Source organism: Tachypleus tridentatus, chromosome 9, assembly GCF_004210375.1.
Source record: "Tachypleus tridentatus isolate NWPU-2018 chromosome 9, ASM421037v1, whole genome shotgun sequence".
In the NCBI taxonomy this organism is placed as follows: Eukaryota; Metazoa; Arthropoda; class Merostomata; order Xiphosura; family Limulidae; genus Tachypleus; species Tachypleus tridentatus.
Window position 1 is genome coordinate 54,821,351 of NC_134833.1, and position 17,051 is coordinate 54,838,401.

At 32.2% G+C, this 17,051-nt stretch overlaps 1 protein-coding gene across 1 annotated transcript in view; it reads right to left on the reverse strand.

The window, feature by feature from the left end:
• Positions 1–17,051, reverse strand: part of LOC143225274 (protein turtle-like) — a 107,009-nt gene that overhangs the window by 20,367 nt on the left and 69,591 nt on the right. The window contains exons 3-7 of the mRNA XM_076454371.1: positions 6,697–6,807; positions 4,237–4,440; positions 2,991–3,287; positions 2,452–2,742; positions 609–896 (exon numbers count right to left, since the gene is read on the reverse strand). Of these exons, the coding sequence (XP_076310486.1) occupies positions 609–896; positions 2,452–2,742; positions 2,991–3,287; positions 4,237–4,440; positions 6,697–6,807 (1,191 nt within the window). The remainder of the gene's footprint in view (positions 1–608; positions 897–2,451; positions 2,743–2,990; positions 3,288–4,236; positions 4,441–6,696; positions 6,808–17,051) is intronic.

Genomic DNA, 17,051 nt, shown 5'->3' on the forward strand with positions numbered 1-17,051 from the left:
GCTGGTTATCTAACATATCTTGTATACTAGGATGTCGAGTTCTTACCAGCTATATCAGTATAATTCTTTAAAATATGAGCATAGTTTTTTATCCACCATCGACCTGTATCCTAATATGTCATTTTTTTAAAATTCAGTTGACGCTGTGGAGCTTAGGACATGCCATCTGATTCTGGACTTACAAATTGAACTCTGTTATTCTTCACTACACATGCGCAGAATAAATATATTACTTTCAACCACACGATGGAATTTGTTAGATTTTTGCACTTAGAGGGTCAATGAGAAGTAGAATATTTATAATGCCCTAAAACACTGACAATTTTGAACTGAAGTGCCCAATATATATTCATAAATGCACGCGTGACACTTCATTCAAAAAATATGTAATCCGAATTATTAGGGTAGGAAAAACATAAAACGGCAGTAATTATTCTAACAGGATTATATTTTGATATACGATTACCTCTGACGAACAAATATGTTAGTTTTAGAACTTAAAGCAATTCATCACTTTGTAATGAATTAATGTAAATAACATTATTAATTATTTACAATAATTGTTTTCAAGTTCAAATAGTGTAAAAGGAAAGAAGTTTCATTTGTACCTCCGGGGACGATTTTGTATCGACATGGTATTTTTTGTCGTCCGACAAGATTTTCAGCCCAACAAAAAAGTGTTCCAAAATTAGTATGGTCCATAAGAGAGACAGTAGTAACGCTTGTCGTCCAATTACTTGTAGCAGCCTTGACGGACGTAACTCCTAAAGTATTATTGAAAACCCAATGGAACTCGATTTTCTTTGGCTCTGCTTCCACCTCGCATAAGACTTTAACTTCTGAACCAGGTGAAACTGCGATAATTTTAATCTTAGACTCTTTACATACTGGTGGATCTGAAAAAAAAAGTTCACCAAATTTTATTTCTCTTTGTGTCTAGCTTGAAAATTCCTTATGAAATTTACAGAAATAATAATAATAAACCGGTTTCGAAATTCTCTCTTTAATGTATGCTACTCCCAATTGTTCCTAACCTCCAGTGGCACAGTACTATGCCTGCGAACCTACAACGTTAGAAACCAGCTTTCGAGACTGTGGTGGGTGGAGAACAGATAGCTCATTGTGTAGCTTTGTGCTTAACGACAACCAAGCCATTTGTCTCCTAGTAGTTCAGCGGTAAATTAGAAAAATTATAATACTAAAAACTGGGTTTCGATATTCAAAACCGAAAAATACACATTTTTTAAAATAAAAGTCGAGAACTAATAGCGTAATTTTTAGTTCGTTCATCTAAACAAATTAAATTCAGTACATTAAACGTACGATACTGAAACAAAAAGTACCTAAAAATGTTCCGTTTTAATTTTATTAGTTAGTGAAAATGTATAACTTCAATTTTCACATATATGCTAGTGTTAAAATATATATATATCTTTTACTTTTACAAAATGCTTTACTAAACAAAAATAATTGCTCAAACAGAAGTGTGGCTGGATTCGTACTTTTCCATACAGTTCTTTTGTTGGTTGATTAAACTCCAGTACCTGATTGATTTTAGTAGAACAAAATTCATGGAGTTAATTACTAAGTTTGAATTTTACTTTAGTCCTTATACAATTCGCCATTAAAAATCATTAAAAATAAAAAAACAAAACATGAAAATATATTATTATGGTAATTAATAAATGTTTCTTTCATCGATCTTTAATTTATTTTTTTCTACTATCAAATAAAAAATATTATTTATGTAACGTTAAACGAATGCCTCTGAAAATTTGCACCCCAAAATGCTCGAGATAAATATTCCACCAGAGCAATTTTGATGCCTCGAATCTGAACCCGAACACTGGAAACCCATTTTATTTGCCATAGTATGTACGTTTCATACAACGTTTTCTGAAATAAATCAGTAAATAAAGAACTAATTCAATGGAAATCTGATTCGAACCTTCGACTTGCGCTACAAAACACTCACTTTATACCAGCGAAAATTAAGATTCAATATGTTTTGTCAAAACAGCACACGATGACAGTTTATTTTTGTGATTAGATTTCAAAATATATGTAACGACGACATATTATTCCAGCGAATTTTGAGTGTAGCAGTTGCCGAGGTATCGAATTATTGAATAATTTGGTAACCATTTTGCACACTTCTTCAAATTATGTTATTTACGAGAGACCAACAATAATTTTTCGCTGTAATCCAAACGGACATCGAACTGCAGTTGTTGCTCTTCAATTACGGCTTGATGTAAACTCAGGAAATCACTTAAAAATACTACTACGAAGCAAATAAATTGGTAGATGAAGATAATTTAATTTCTAAAATAAAATTTTCATTCCAAAATGTATTTAAAACGTTATTGGTCTTTAATTAGTCTATCAGTAGAGGTGGTTAAAGATTGCTACGATCAAAAGGTTTGAAATGATTAATTAACTGTTACGCACATTGAACTACCAGAAGTTTCTCTTCACTTCTTCCTTCTCCTTCTTGGTTTGTTGCCATACACTGGTATTTCCCCACATGATCACGCTGGACATTTTTTATCAAAAGTGATTGGTTATCTAAAGTTACGCCGGATTTCAGGTCAGGAGTTAAAGTAGATTCATTGAAACGCCACCACACGTCAACTTCAAGGGGACTGGCATCCACCAGACATTCTAATCGAACTTCACTACCTTCCACAACACCATTTCCATTATGTTGAGAGAGAATAGATATTCCCACCTGAGGAGTATCTATGAGAACATAAGTATATTTTCGAATCATAGGTAGTGTTAATATTGCTTACGTCAAGAAGTGTGACCACAAATACTTATATAAAATCGTTGATAAGAACTTTTTGTTTGTTATAAACTGAGCCAAAACGTATGGAAAACAGAAAAAAAATTATGTTTCTATTTTAAGATTTATAATAACAACTTACGAAGTATTACATATCTTAATAATTTATTTAAATACAACCCACAAAAAAACTGAACCTTACAATAGACCAGAAGGTTCCAGACATCAGTAATGGCACTTTCTTGTAAGAGCAAATTGTCTGCTCTGCACGTTATATTTTTAACGTTATCTTTAACCTTAGGAATAAAGGACACCGTGCTAACTGTATGATTTCCATCAGCAGATATGGTGTCCGTTACAGCAATAAGTCGTTTAGTTCCTATCCACCAAGTTACATGAGCTGATGGTCTAGCTCCCCACGTTTCGCACACGAGTTCAGCTGGTCGGTTTGCTATTAGCGGTCTGTTGATTGTGGTGATTCTCACGTCCAGAGGCTTCACTAGGCAAATACGAAGAAACTCGCGTAAGTTAGGTTGAACAAAAATCATTGATTTCAAACGAAACGATCAAAACGTTACATTTTTAACCTCAACCATTACAAGTGCCATTGAAATATGAAATTAATTTACAATGTAATAAACTCTTCTGGAGATACTATACGATATTACCATTTAAGAGATAGAATATTGAGATAAGAGTCCATTTATTTTCTACTTGCATTTCGACAAAGATAATGAATAACATACAAGTAAACAGCTTTTAACTGGTGTTACCTTATCAACTTAACGCATGATAAACACAGACTTTGCGAATGTACTAACGAGATTAAAAATGACTTTCTTAATCCTTTGCATCGTAAGAGATATTCCAAAATTCAATTCAAGTGTTTTCAAATACTTAATTATTTTTATTGATAGTATTAAAATGTTAATCATTTTCTGTATCGCTGATTACCACAACGCTCGTAATTGTTTTGGCAATAATAATATTAAATTCTTTCATATAAATATCAAAATAAGATGAAAGTGAACTGCAAGTTTCACGATTTAATACATTTGATTAAATATTCAAAGTAGCTAGAATGATAGTATTATGGTTTAGCGGCAAGGCTGCGGATTTATAACCCTAAAATTTGGGCTTCGATACTCCCGATGAATCGAGCACAGATATCCAGTTATGTAGCTTTGTACTTAAACACAAGTTATTGGATACATATTTTTCCAATAAATTCTTTTCAATATATTTCATGGTTGTTTTAGCGGTGATACTAAAATCCTTGTTCGTAGAAAAATAATAAACAACTAATAAATGAGATCAAAGTTAAGTGAGAGTTATCTTGATCCAGTACACAAGATTTGTCATTTTAACCAAATATACTGACCATAGTTTCACTGATTGTATTTTTTATTATTATTATTATTATTATTTTACATCAAAAGAAAACTCACAGTACAGGTCTACTATCACTGAACTTGATGTTGGGACTGTGAGGTTGGTATTGGAAGCCTTGCATGTCAGAGAACTAAGCAGGTCTTCACGGCAGAGTTGCTGCAACATGAGTTCATTTCTGGGGAATCCTTGTGGCGTGATAGTGTAGTTAGCCTGGAGCAGGTTATCTCCTTTCCACCACGTTAGACCCGGAGGAGGCTTCCCTGAACAGAGGGAAAATGAGGTTAAGGCTTTATTAGTGCCAATTGAAAATTAATTACATTATTTCCGAGGCGTGATTGCACACACAATTGTGGCTAATGACGAACATCTTATCATTTACTTAAACATCAATAACTTTTTAAAAGAGCCAAACGCTTTACGGTGACCACTACACATCTTTTTTTTTTTTTTTGCAAATTTGGCAAAGTTGTGATATCTCAATCCTGCAAATCCGAAAGTAGGAAGAAAATAGTTTTAATAATCTCACATTTCCCAAGAATGTGTGTATTATAATGAAAATTATTATTCGTATGCATCATGTCGTTTATTTTCTGCTTGATATGTTCTCTCATTTTGCTTATCATTTTTGTGGTAGTTCATTATTGTGTTAGCATAACCTGCTTCTGTACACAAATTATGTTTCTATATTGTGTTTTATATTAATTTTCACCTATGTTCCTCTGAAATCACTAAATAATAATGTAAATATACTCTATTTTACGGACATTCTTTCAAAAAGTAATTAGTGTTTAAAATTAATGTTTTATGATAAATCAGTGCTTTAAGGAGATTGTTTTTTTTTCTAAAAACATACAGAACGAAAACTAAGCATGGTTCATATTTTCAGAATTTCGGAGGAAAATAAACATGGTCATCAGTGAAGAGGAAGTTCCATATATATCGGTGTTTCATTCTGTCGGGGTTTCTTAAGAATAGCATATATTCAACAAAATAAGTCACACTACTGAGAATAGGGGATGACAGTCAACTGTCTCTTTTATGGTAAAGAGTGTAATGAGTGTTTATGTCTAAATAGGTAATTTAAGGCACCTTAATTAGCTGAGTTATAAATCTTGGTGTCAGCATCGAATTCAGAGAAAGCATTATTCTTCACGAACAAGCACCATTTGTTCTCAAATGGTTTAAACATTTATTTCGATTAAATATATTATTATTATCAAAACCAAGTGTCGAAAACACTACAACTTAATAAAAGTAAGGAACAAAAAATGCGCATGTCATGACATTTTACAGAGTGCCAGTTAACGTAGTATTGTGTTTTTCATGTCAGAGTTACTAACTATTTATTTTATCTTTTATTGTTATCTAACGACAGTTCATGGAGGAGGAAAGTTAATAACAGATATTTTAAGAAAATGTAGATATGTATTCTCGAGGTTATAGAAGGTATGCAAATGTAATATATAAACGTTAGAATGAACGACAGCATTTTTATTCTTCCCATGAACATGACATTGCACACTGACGTGTCAAAGTCTGGGTGAAATTGTCACTGTCAATTCACAGACGTATCTTTATACAGATACCTTTGTAAGTTATTTGATTTCTTATGTATAACATACTTGTACACTAAGACAGTCTTTCTCTCGTAACGAGTGTGCGTTAGGTTAACCGTTATCACCTTTAACAACTAGCAATATATGAAGGCCTTAGGATTACTCTTTTAAATGCTAATATAGGAACACCAAGAGGGTTACGTTTCTAAATGATAGTATATGAACACTTGAGGTATTACGTTTCTAAATATTAATGTATGAACACCTAAAGCATTACGTTTCTAAATCTTAATGTATGAACATCTAAAGCATTACGTTTCTAAATGTTAACATATGAACACCGGAGGGATTACTTTTTTAAATGTTAATATAGGAACACCTGAGGTAGTGCATTTCGCTCACTTAGGCTGCAAATCTGCTGATGCGAATTGGATATTCGGAATAATGTTGGGAAAGGATATAATGGGGTTCAAATAATGGTTCATATTTACTTTTTGCTATCCTGGCAAAGTTATGTTTAGGGAGCACGTGCAGTTGAATACTCTGTTTAAATCAGTTACATCTGATACAAAAAAAAAAGCACAAGAAATCTAAGTAGATTTACTTTAAGCTGTTTTTTATCTGCTTCCAACTCGTTAACCTCTAAAAAATTTACTTACAATGGTTGGTTGATATCTAAGTTTCATCACAAGTGGTGAGCTTCCCACTCGAGGCGAGTTTTTGATTTTCATTTCTAGCTTTGGCGATCCTTGATTTGTCTGATATTTTGTGGGACTTTGACGGACGTCATGAGATGTAAGGAATGTATGGATTTTGTATAGAATTTTAGGTTCCCTTAGAAACTAAAGGGGACATTTATTAGGTGTTCAGGAATAAGATTATTGGCAACAATTATTTAACATCTTCAATTTATCATATAAAGCCGACAAAATGAAAACACTTGACGTTTTAAACACTTACCTCCGTCTGCCTCGCAGATAAGCAACAGTGATGTGCCTTCATTGTAGGGACCAATTAAGTCTTTTAGTCTTTGGCCGTATTTGTCCATTATGATTGTTTCTCTAGGAGGAACTGGAAACAAACCACACCAATATGAGTAACTACAGAAACATATTTCCACATACGATACTGTGGTATATGTAGGTCACATATCATATTTTAATTACAATATATTACATCATCTATATGAAGAAAAAGAATAACGAAGTGTCATCTCTTGGACTGGGCGTGACCTATGTGTTAGCTTGTCCGAAATGTCAATCGAAGGAATCGTGGTTTACGTTCCCTTGTCTCAAAACGATGTTTCACACTTTAGGACTTTTGATGCGCTATAAAATGACAGTTAAAGTCGATATTGATCAGATGAGAGTATCTAACAAGTTGGCAGGGAGTGCATTTAACCACTGTATTCCTTACGCTCGTGGCCCGACATGGCCAGGTGGTTAAGGCACTCGACTCCCTAATTAGAGGTTCGAATCCCTGTCACGCCAAACATACTCACCCTTTCAGCTCTAGGGGCGTTATAACGTGACGGTCAATCCCAGTATTCGTTGGTAAAAGAGTAGCCCAAGAGTTGGTGGTGGGTGGTAATGACTAGCTGCCTTCCCTTTAGTCTTACACTGCCAAATTAGGGACCGCTAGCGCAGATAGCCCTAGTGTAGTTTTGCACGAAATTCAAACCAAACCTCATGCTCACTTAGTTTAAAGTTAGGGACGGTTATGCGTTGTTAAACTTTTAATAGCATTGCGCGAAAAATCTTACAAAACAAATTTTTCTCATACAAATCTTATTGCACAAACAAGTACAACCGATAATTATAAAATCGCGACAATCTTGACTGAGTGCATATGCTTCATCTGACAACTATGGTATTTAGAATATTGTGGTATTTAAAAATAGTTTCTTAATACACTATGGACGAATTCTACATTATGTATGGTGACCATTTTTCTTAACACAGGGAGAGACTGTTTTTGGTACCTAGTATCATTCAATCCTTTTGGCTAAACAAAATTTATTAGAGCGGTGTAGTTTTTATCATAAATTAAAATCTATAAAACACACCCACTAATTCTAAGAAATTCCTGCCTGAACCTGAAAATACGAGGTAATACTATATACTGATTTCGTATGCGTGTGTGTATACAGTTTCTCTCATGTTGATAACTATCAATCTGTAAGTAATAACTTGCAGATATGTCACACATATATATATAAACATGTGTAAATAGCTTGTCTTTAGCTTTGTCATTGAAATAACAATTATTTTAAAACAACCATGATATTACAAGGTGTAATTTTACCATTATTCAAAAGAACAATTAATAAGGAGTGATATTCATGTCATAACACTATTTAAATTTCGACACTGGTTTTGAACGAATTGTACAATTATAGTTTCTTTTCTCACACCAACCTAACCAGCTACTCTTCGTCACATGAGCATAAAGCACAATTTACATTAATGAAGTGAAATTACAATTAATTTGTATAAAACTTACAGTGAATTAATTACACGTGGTTCATAAAGTAACTTGATCAAGTGTTTGCCTTATAAAAAGAGCATGGAATATCAGTAATTGATTCTTTGAAAATTTTGAAAGAAATTTTGAGTTTGAGACATTTACCTCTATATGGGTAGTGGTTCAAAAGTTCCTAATCCAGTATCAAGTTTTCTTTGGCACCTGAGATTGTTTCCTAACACTACGACTTAATCAGTTATTAAACGTAAAAGCGTATTACAATTATTATTATTATTATAATTTTAATTTATGTTTGTTTCTTTGTGAACTTAGTCTATAACTATGTTTGAAACACAGACCATGGAGTGAAAGTTCAAACCTTAAATACTGAGATTATTGCCCAGTTCGTGTTTTCCTAACAAGACAAAAAAGATTAAATAAATACACATTTAACTCGTACCGTGTTTCAAATATTGAGCTTAAATGTAATATTATGTGCAGATTTTTTCAGAAATCCGTGATGCTATCTTCAAGTAACATCTTATTATCTAATAGGTATTATATTACTCAAATTCGTTTAGTGCCATTCTTTTCCTGATCATGTATGAAAAATGCTGAAATCAGTTCTGCTCCTTTAATTGATTTTCTCATTAGCTAAAATTTCTGCTTGTACTTACACAACAACACAATATAACAAGATAATGAGTATTGTTGTACTTACTCTAGATTTTGTATAACGTTTACGAGGGAATTATTTAATATTTACTGGTAACGTTTTTTAATCCACTTTACAAATATTGATTTCCCTATGTACGATAAAAGTTTCATGAATGCTTAAATATAACTATAGATATTAAACAATTTGTTTACAATTCGACGATGAGCTGATGACTCACTTTATTTTCGTGAAAAAATAATACTTTAAATATAATTTTGTTTTAGATTCTCTTTTTAGAATATTCAATTCTCATTAATCACTTACTTTACACTAATTAATATTAAAACAATTTGTTTAATTGGAATTTTTTACACAGTAGAAGCAAATGTCACTGCAAAGAGCCAATTTTAATGTTAGAAAAATAAATCTAAATACCCTGAAGATATTGAGAAATATTTTATTATAATCAGTAAAAAGTAAAACGGCAATTACACCCAAGGTACAGATTCTACAATAGCTCATTTATTATGGAAGCTAGTTTTATAAGATATTATGAGGTTACAATGATTTGTTTGGTTTCTTTTGAATTTCGCGCAAAGCTTCACGAGGGATATCTGCTCTAGCCGTCCATAATTTAGCATTGTAAGACTAGAGGGAAGGCAGATAGTCGTCATCACCCACCGCTAACTCTTGGGTTACTTTTTTATCAACGAATAATAGGATTGACCGTCTCATTTATAACACCCCCACGGCCCCCATGGCTGAAAGGGCGAGCATGTTTGGTGTGACGGAGATTAGAACTCGCCACCTTCGAATTAGGAGTGGAGTGTTTTAACCACCTGGTCATGCCTGGTCTGTTGTAATGGTATTACAGTGAAGATAATACCTTAAAATAAGACTCGTAACCTCAAAGTTTAAGTCTGTGTAGAAGGACAGGGATTTCATAAGCGTCTGTTTGTTTTTCTCAACACAGGTTTTGTTAAACAACCATCTAAAAAGAAGAATATTGGTTTGTTTAGTAAAATTTTCGTGGAAAACTCTTCGAGAGCTATTTGTACCAGTTTTTTCTTAATTTTGTATTGATAGATTACAGGGAAGGCAGCTAGTCTACACTAGCCGTCTCCAGCTCTTGGAATACTTTTTAACAACGAATAATGAGTTTAAGTTCATATTTTAACGCTTCCAAGACTGACGGAATAAGCACGTCCAGAGGTGAGTTTCGATCTCACGACCCAAAGAGTGCGAGTCGTGCCATGATAGAACCAAATTACAATACGTCAAGATATGATCGTCGTTACAAAGCTTCATTCTTAGTCCAGTTTTTGAAACGTATTTAACTGATGGTTAACGTATATATCATCTGGGATGTTAATATACGAAGTGAGGTTTTCCACATTGGTATTAATAGGGTTAAACTTATTATTTCTCGATATCATGCTATGTTTCTTTTTTTTGTCAACTTACGTAGTGTCAACTGCAGTAGTGGAAACAGTTATGGAAACACTGACTAAAATGAATATGAAATCCAAATATTTTAAAATTGTTCACCTTTAATATAGAAATTAGATTCACTAGATTGCAATTATGTGTTTGATAATTTATGCCGTGATTGGTCGTCATCCAATAAATGAGACAGTACACACTAGAATAACCATAATGCCTATAACTGTGCTTGTAGACGTACTATTCCCAGTAGTATTATGATGAAGACACTCATGGTTTCTAAGACAGAACTTTCATAAAGAACGTATAGAAATAAAACTCTATAGTTAACAGTAACAGGTGTATATAAACTAAGAAAAAGGTAAGTAAAACTAGTAGAAGCGGTCGAATTAGAAAGCTCTAACAGTAATGTTAAGTGACTTCGGTTCCTTACTTGATACTCAATAATGACCTAAGTGAGGTATATTTAAACCAATAGATTTACAGCTGCTTAAAATCTAATTGGCGTAAGAGATAGTGATATCTGAAATGTGAATCTGACTTTAAAACACTAGACAAGCAAATCTGGAAGAGGATCGTCTTTACAGATGAATCGAAATTCATACTTGTAAGCTTCGGTCGATACCAGCGAAGAGAAAGGTATCACATTCAACTTCTACGAGTGACCACGTTCTTCACTTTAGATGTTGAATGTGATACCTTTCTCTACATAAAAGCGATGTCATTTATGCACCTGAAAAGATTGAAAAGATTCTTATCCATGAAATTATTTCTTCAAGAACAAGGTCTGTTGGGCAAGAATGCATCTTTTAGGAAGACATTGGTTCCGAGCATGCAGCAAATTAGCTAAAATGATATCTGGAGGAAAAAGAGACCGTTAGAATACTCATAATCCTAAATTGAGTGGTTCAAATGTCCCATGTTAAAACGAGAAGCTCAATTCTCGGAGTATTACAGGACATTTTCACAATCAGATAATGATAAACTAACAATTGTGTTTAAAGAAGGCGTAATGCTCTGGTTAAAGCAATTAGAGGATATTAATACACTTTACAATTTAATCATTTTTCTTTCTCATTTGTGGTAAAACTGTTTTGTGATCAGTGATGATGAGAAAACCCACTTGTAGAGAAATATATATATGTAAAAACGGTTGATTTGGTTCAGAAATTTTTTATGTAGAGGAGTGAACAATGTTTCGACCTTCTGTTTTGTACTAATGATGTGAGCTGAATATTTAGGTGCAAATACTTGTTTTGTGACTCATGTATGTGCGTTTACATAAGTAGTTCTCTTACTGTTTATTTAAGGTTTCCTGGTGTACTTTAAAATAAATGAAAACGCTCAGTATAATCAGTAGGCGAATATAGCTACGCGTGTAACTAAGAAAAAAGTTGCTTAATTTAAAACTAAAAAAGGCAAATTTTAATTTTACTCAATTTATGAGAAAACAGAAATAGCAAAGTTCAATAAAATCTCTGAAATATGTTAGATATGAGAGAAGTAATTTTCTCGATTTCCTCAGCTGTTTTTTTTAGTGAGCATAAAAGCACGTGACCAGTTCGTAGAAAATGCACTGGATCGAGTGAAACAACACGTCACAACAGAGAAAGCTGGCTATCTAATCGTCTGCAGATGGTTTCCCTTAGTCGTGATTAAAGTATGAAAGTTTGTAGCGTGTTCTATAACGAGAACATTTTCATACTTTGTGACGACCATGTTTAAAGTGTTGTGGGAGCTCACGAAACTGTGTGCACAAGAAGAGCCAAACGTTAGGCTTAGTTACAAACCTTTTTCGGATAACTTTCTCTCTATTATAGCAGAAGTGTTTTTACTTCCTTTCTCTGTATCTGTTTATTTTTCCCATACTTTATTCATATATTTTCTTTTCTGTGAGAAACGCCCCGATGAGTCTGATAGTCTATAGCGCTAAAAAAGCCGTATTTCGATAACCGCAGTAGGCAGAGCAGAGATAACCCATTTTAGAGTTTTGTTGTTGAGAACAACAAAACTGCCAGACACCGAAACGTGGTGTTTCTTGTCATTCATTAAATAAGAACTTCAGATAAATTTCGTAAACATTATTCCCATTTCAAAGGCAGGTAATTAAGTACTACTTACCTTTGAGCTAACTATTCAGGAGTAAACTAAAATTCTACTTATATATTAGTGAAACACGAATGGACAACATTCGTGTGATATGTTGACCAAGAAAAGTAAAATAATACAATAATATTTATGAAGTTGATTGATTGTATGGAATTAAACATAAAGCTACCCAATGTGCTACCTGTACTTTGCTCAATATAGGTATTGAAACCCAGTTTCTAACGGTGTGAGTTCTCAGGCATACCGCTGTACCACTGGGAGAACATTTATGAAGCTATTACGACAAAGGAGTGAAACTGATATCAGAGAAATAGGTTCATTTACAAATGCCTCCCGCTAGTACAGCGGTAAGTTAACAGATTTACAACGCTAAAATCAGGGGTTCGATTCCCTCGCTTGTCTTAGTAGATAGCCCGATGTGGCTTTGTTATAAAAAAAACACATACACTCATTTACAAAATATTTCGATTCAAACTTTGGTATTTTTGCTACTCTACTTTATTTGAATTTATCTAGTACTAATCCTCCTGCATTACTTTGTGCTGTTGTTGTTGTTTCTAAGTTCTTAAGTAGTTTATTACTGTAGCTTTTCACTCATTCATCTCATCTATATAGGATTAACATTTTCCAGTATTATCGTTCCATCTGCATAAGAAACTCTTGCGTAATCACACGTGTTCACAAACATACCCCAGCAACGATACAGCAGTTTAATAACACGCGCTTTACTTCGTCTAACGTTACAGTAATACATAAAAACCCTATTATGTCACATACATATTTTATTTTAAACTTGAGGGTTGGGGGAATCTTCCAGCCAATTTTTGACTGAAAATAAGGAGAAAAGAACTATTGTATTCTGTTGTGTCCGTTAAAGGTAGCAATTGTTTTGTTTCAGAATTTCGTGTAAAATCGCAAAAAGGGAATACTTTTTTGTTTTTAAATTTCGCGCAAATCTACACGAGGGATATCTGTGTTAGCTGTCGCTAAATTAGCAGCATAAGACTATAAAAAAACAGCTAGTCATCAACACCCATCGCCAACGAATAGTGAAAGGACGAGCATATCCGGTGTGCCAGGTATTCGAACCCGCGATCCTCAGATTGCAAGTCAAACGATGTAATCACCTGGCCATGCCGGCCGGAAATGGATATCAGTGCATACTTGTTCCCAATCTTTATTTTACATTCTAGTGGGGGGAAATTAGTTAACAGAAAATGCAAATTGAAAAGTTAGGTTATATATTAAAAATAAATATCAAGATTTAACAGCAGTAGATAGGAAGAATAACCCAGGGCAAGTTAATATTTGTTATAAAACAGAATGACTGAAATATATTAAAGAAACACTTATGGAAATTATCTTCTCTTGTTACTAAAAATTATATTCCAAAATTTGAAGGATCAATATAACAGTAAATGTTCACAGTTATAATAAAGAAAGTATAACTTATACACTAAGAAAGGTACAAAAGAAGAAAAATATACACATGTGAGAGATGTCTTTTTCTATTCAGAAATCGGATTGAAGAAACATGAAAAATACTGCAAGACCAACAAAGCTGTAAAATACAAATGCCACTAAAGAATTCGGTTATAAAATTTCATAATATAAATAATTCATTAAGAATTCCTTTTGTTATTTGCTGATTTTGAATGCTTAGCAGAAAAGATCGATACCTTTAATCCAGAACCTTCTAAGCGTAATTTATACACATGCTTGTCAAAAACACGAACCCTATGAGATTTTGTGATCGCATCAAGTATCTTCATGGACACTTTAAAGATTCTATAGATCGTAGAAAAACAAACGCAAAACTGAATTCTTGAAAATGTTTAGAGGAGAAGTTGAAGAAATAGAAAAGTTATATAAGAAAATGGGTGGTTTAACACATGAAGACAAAGAAGAATTCGAAAATACTGACATTTCTCACATGTATACTAAAATAATCTTAATTAAATGCTATTCTAAGAAATTTGGAGGTAAACCAATAGAAATAAAGTTTAGGACAATCGTAATTTAACCGAACAATACAGCAAAAAGTTGTCATCTATTGTTAAGAAAACCTTTGTTTATAGCACTGTTTATTTATAACGCGAAAGAATATGATAGTGATCTATTTATCGAGGAATTGTACTGCGACGGTAAAGAAGTCGACCTGTTTCCAACTAAAGAAAAAGTATATTTTATTCTATAGAAAATCGAAAATTAAAAATAAAAGTTCATTTAGTTTCGTGCCTGATGACCTATATGAATTTTCGAATAATTTATAAAACAACAAACAAATCAGATGAAATATACAATGCAATACTCTGCAGATGATAAACTCGATACTGTAATAAAATGTCTATCATTATTATTATATGTAGTCATTTGATAAATGCAGTGTAACACGACTGCATTCGGGAAAGAAAATTACAGTACCTTAAATATGATAGAACGGATGATGACTACAAACATGTTGAAAATGTTTGGAAAATGTTTAAGATATAAAAGGTGGGAGAATATTTGTATCTTTATGTGATGCTTGATATTTAAATATTAGCTCATATTTTGGAGAACTTTGCAGATATTTGTGTAAAAGCGTATCAGTTAGATCATGCGTGTTATTACACAGCACGTGGTATATGATGGAATGTAATAGTAAAATGATTGATATTGAGTTAGATTTATTAACTGAATAATAGATGATAATAGTAATGCTTGAGAAACTTATTCGTGGAAATATATCTCAGTGTTGTAATAGATATAGCAAAAACAAATACGTGAGATACTATAATTGTAATAAAGAATATGTTTATTTAGCTTATTTAGATGTCAATAACCAAAAGTTCTACTTGACTATAATTCAGATATATTAATGTAAATTGTATATTACTACCAATAAATGTTCAAATTGTGTAGGGCAATTTAACGAAGATAATATTTCTCCACAATACATCAAATTCACGAAGATGCAGTTAGTATTATCAAAGATAAAATGTAGTTAATTATGGTTGCTCCAAGCATCCCTTTTCATCGATTTTATTTAAGTACATATTTAAACATGCAATACAATGAACAAGTAATAACTATAATAGTAATAAAGTAGATGTTGTCATATTTTGTGTTGCTCCATTTACTCTAACATCTTTTGAATGTCTATATTTACGAGATGATGGAGAAAAGATAAAATACAATGAAAATAATAATGATAATACAGTTATTTCAAAAACATTTAAAAGAATATAAAGATACAGAGTATGTAATCGGTGAAATTAATTCTAATTTAGATTATTATATGTTTAAAATTTAAATTATTGCATACTTACTGAGTAAAATTGAAAACATTGTTGCAGTATTTTTAAGAATATTTTTGATATTTTAAGTCATATTAAATATAAAAAAAATATCTTCATGTTATTTAAATGAAATATACCCATTTTTTTATATTCGTGTAAAATATTTCATATTCTTGTAAAATCCCATTACAGTTTTAGGTTATTTAAAATATGTTAAATGTTTATATCAAATTGTTGACTTTAAGATTTTTTTTAAAATATGAATATTTTACAGTTTCTTTTCTGTTAATGGCAAGACTTATACATCACATCTTTTATAAACTTATTACATAAAGTATCACGATTTAAATTTAAATACGAATTTGGTTGTAAAGTATTTTGTATGCTTGTGTAATTTAAAACAACTTATTTTTGAGAATTAGAAATAATATACATATAATAATATTAAATACATTAATTACTTTTTATTATTTCTTCTATTTGCTAGTTTACAGTTAAGTATAGAGCTACTCAAAGCGGTATCTGTGTTCTGCACATCACGGGTATCGAAACTCTGTTTATAGGTTGTATACAATTACTTTGCTATTATTTTAACAATAAAGGCAAAGAGAAACATTTGTTTTTTAACCATTTTGAGCTATTCTGCATTTTTTAACATTTTTCGTTTTTTTGGTATGTTTACCTCCAATTAAGGTGAAAACTTTATTTTATCTATGCTGAAAGAGAGATTCATAGAAAGTAGACCAACTAACCAACTTTTATAGTGTTTATTATTTTTAGAATTTTTTTATTATTGTTTGCTACTTTTGATAAGTTTGCACAAAGTTTGCAATATTTGCATTCTGGACTTCGTCAGAACAGTCATATGTATAATACTTATTTTTTAGATGTCTAGAACCTTCAGTTTTTGACATTTGTTTATGTAATTACAACAAAGGCCAATAAGCAATATAAATAACATTAACCCATTCTATGCTATTAAAGATTAAAAATTGGTGTAGTTAACCAAGAGAAGAATTGTATTCTAACAAATTAAACAGTATGCGATGTATATTTGAAGCTGTCCAATTTTCTGCATTAATACGTTAAAAGTTACACGAGGGCTATCTGTACTAGCCGACCCTAATTTAGCAGTGTAAGAATAGAAGAAAGACAGCTAGTCACAATCACCCACCGCCAACTCTAGAACTACTCTTTTACCAACGAATAGTAGGATTGACCATTAAGTTAAAACGCCTTCACGGCTGAATGAGCAAACATGTTTGGTGTGACGGGGATTCGAATCCGCGACTCTCAGATTACGAGTCGAGCGCCATAACCAGATTGTCATGCCGGGCCACGATTCTATAAATTGGTGTTTT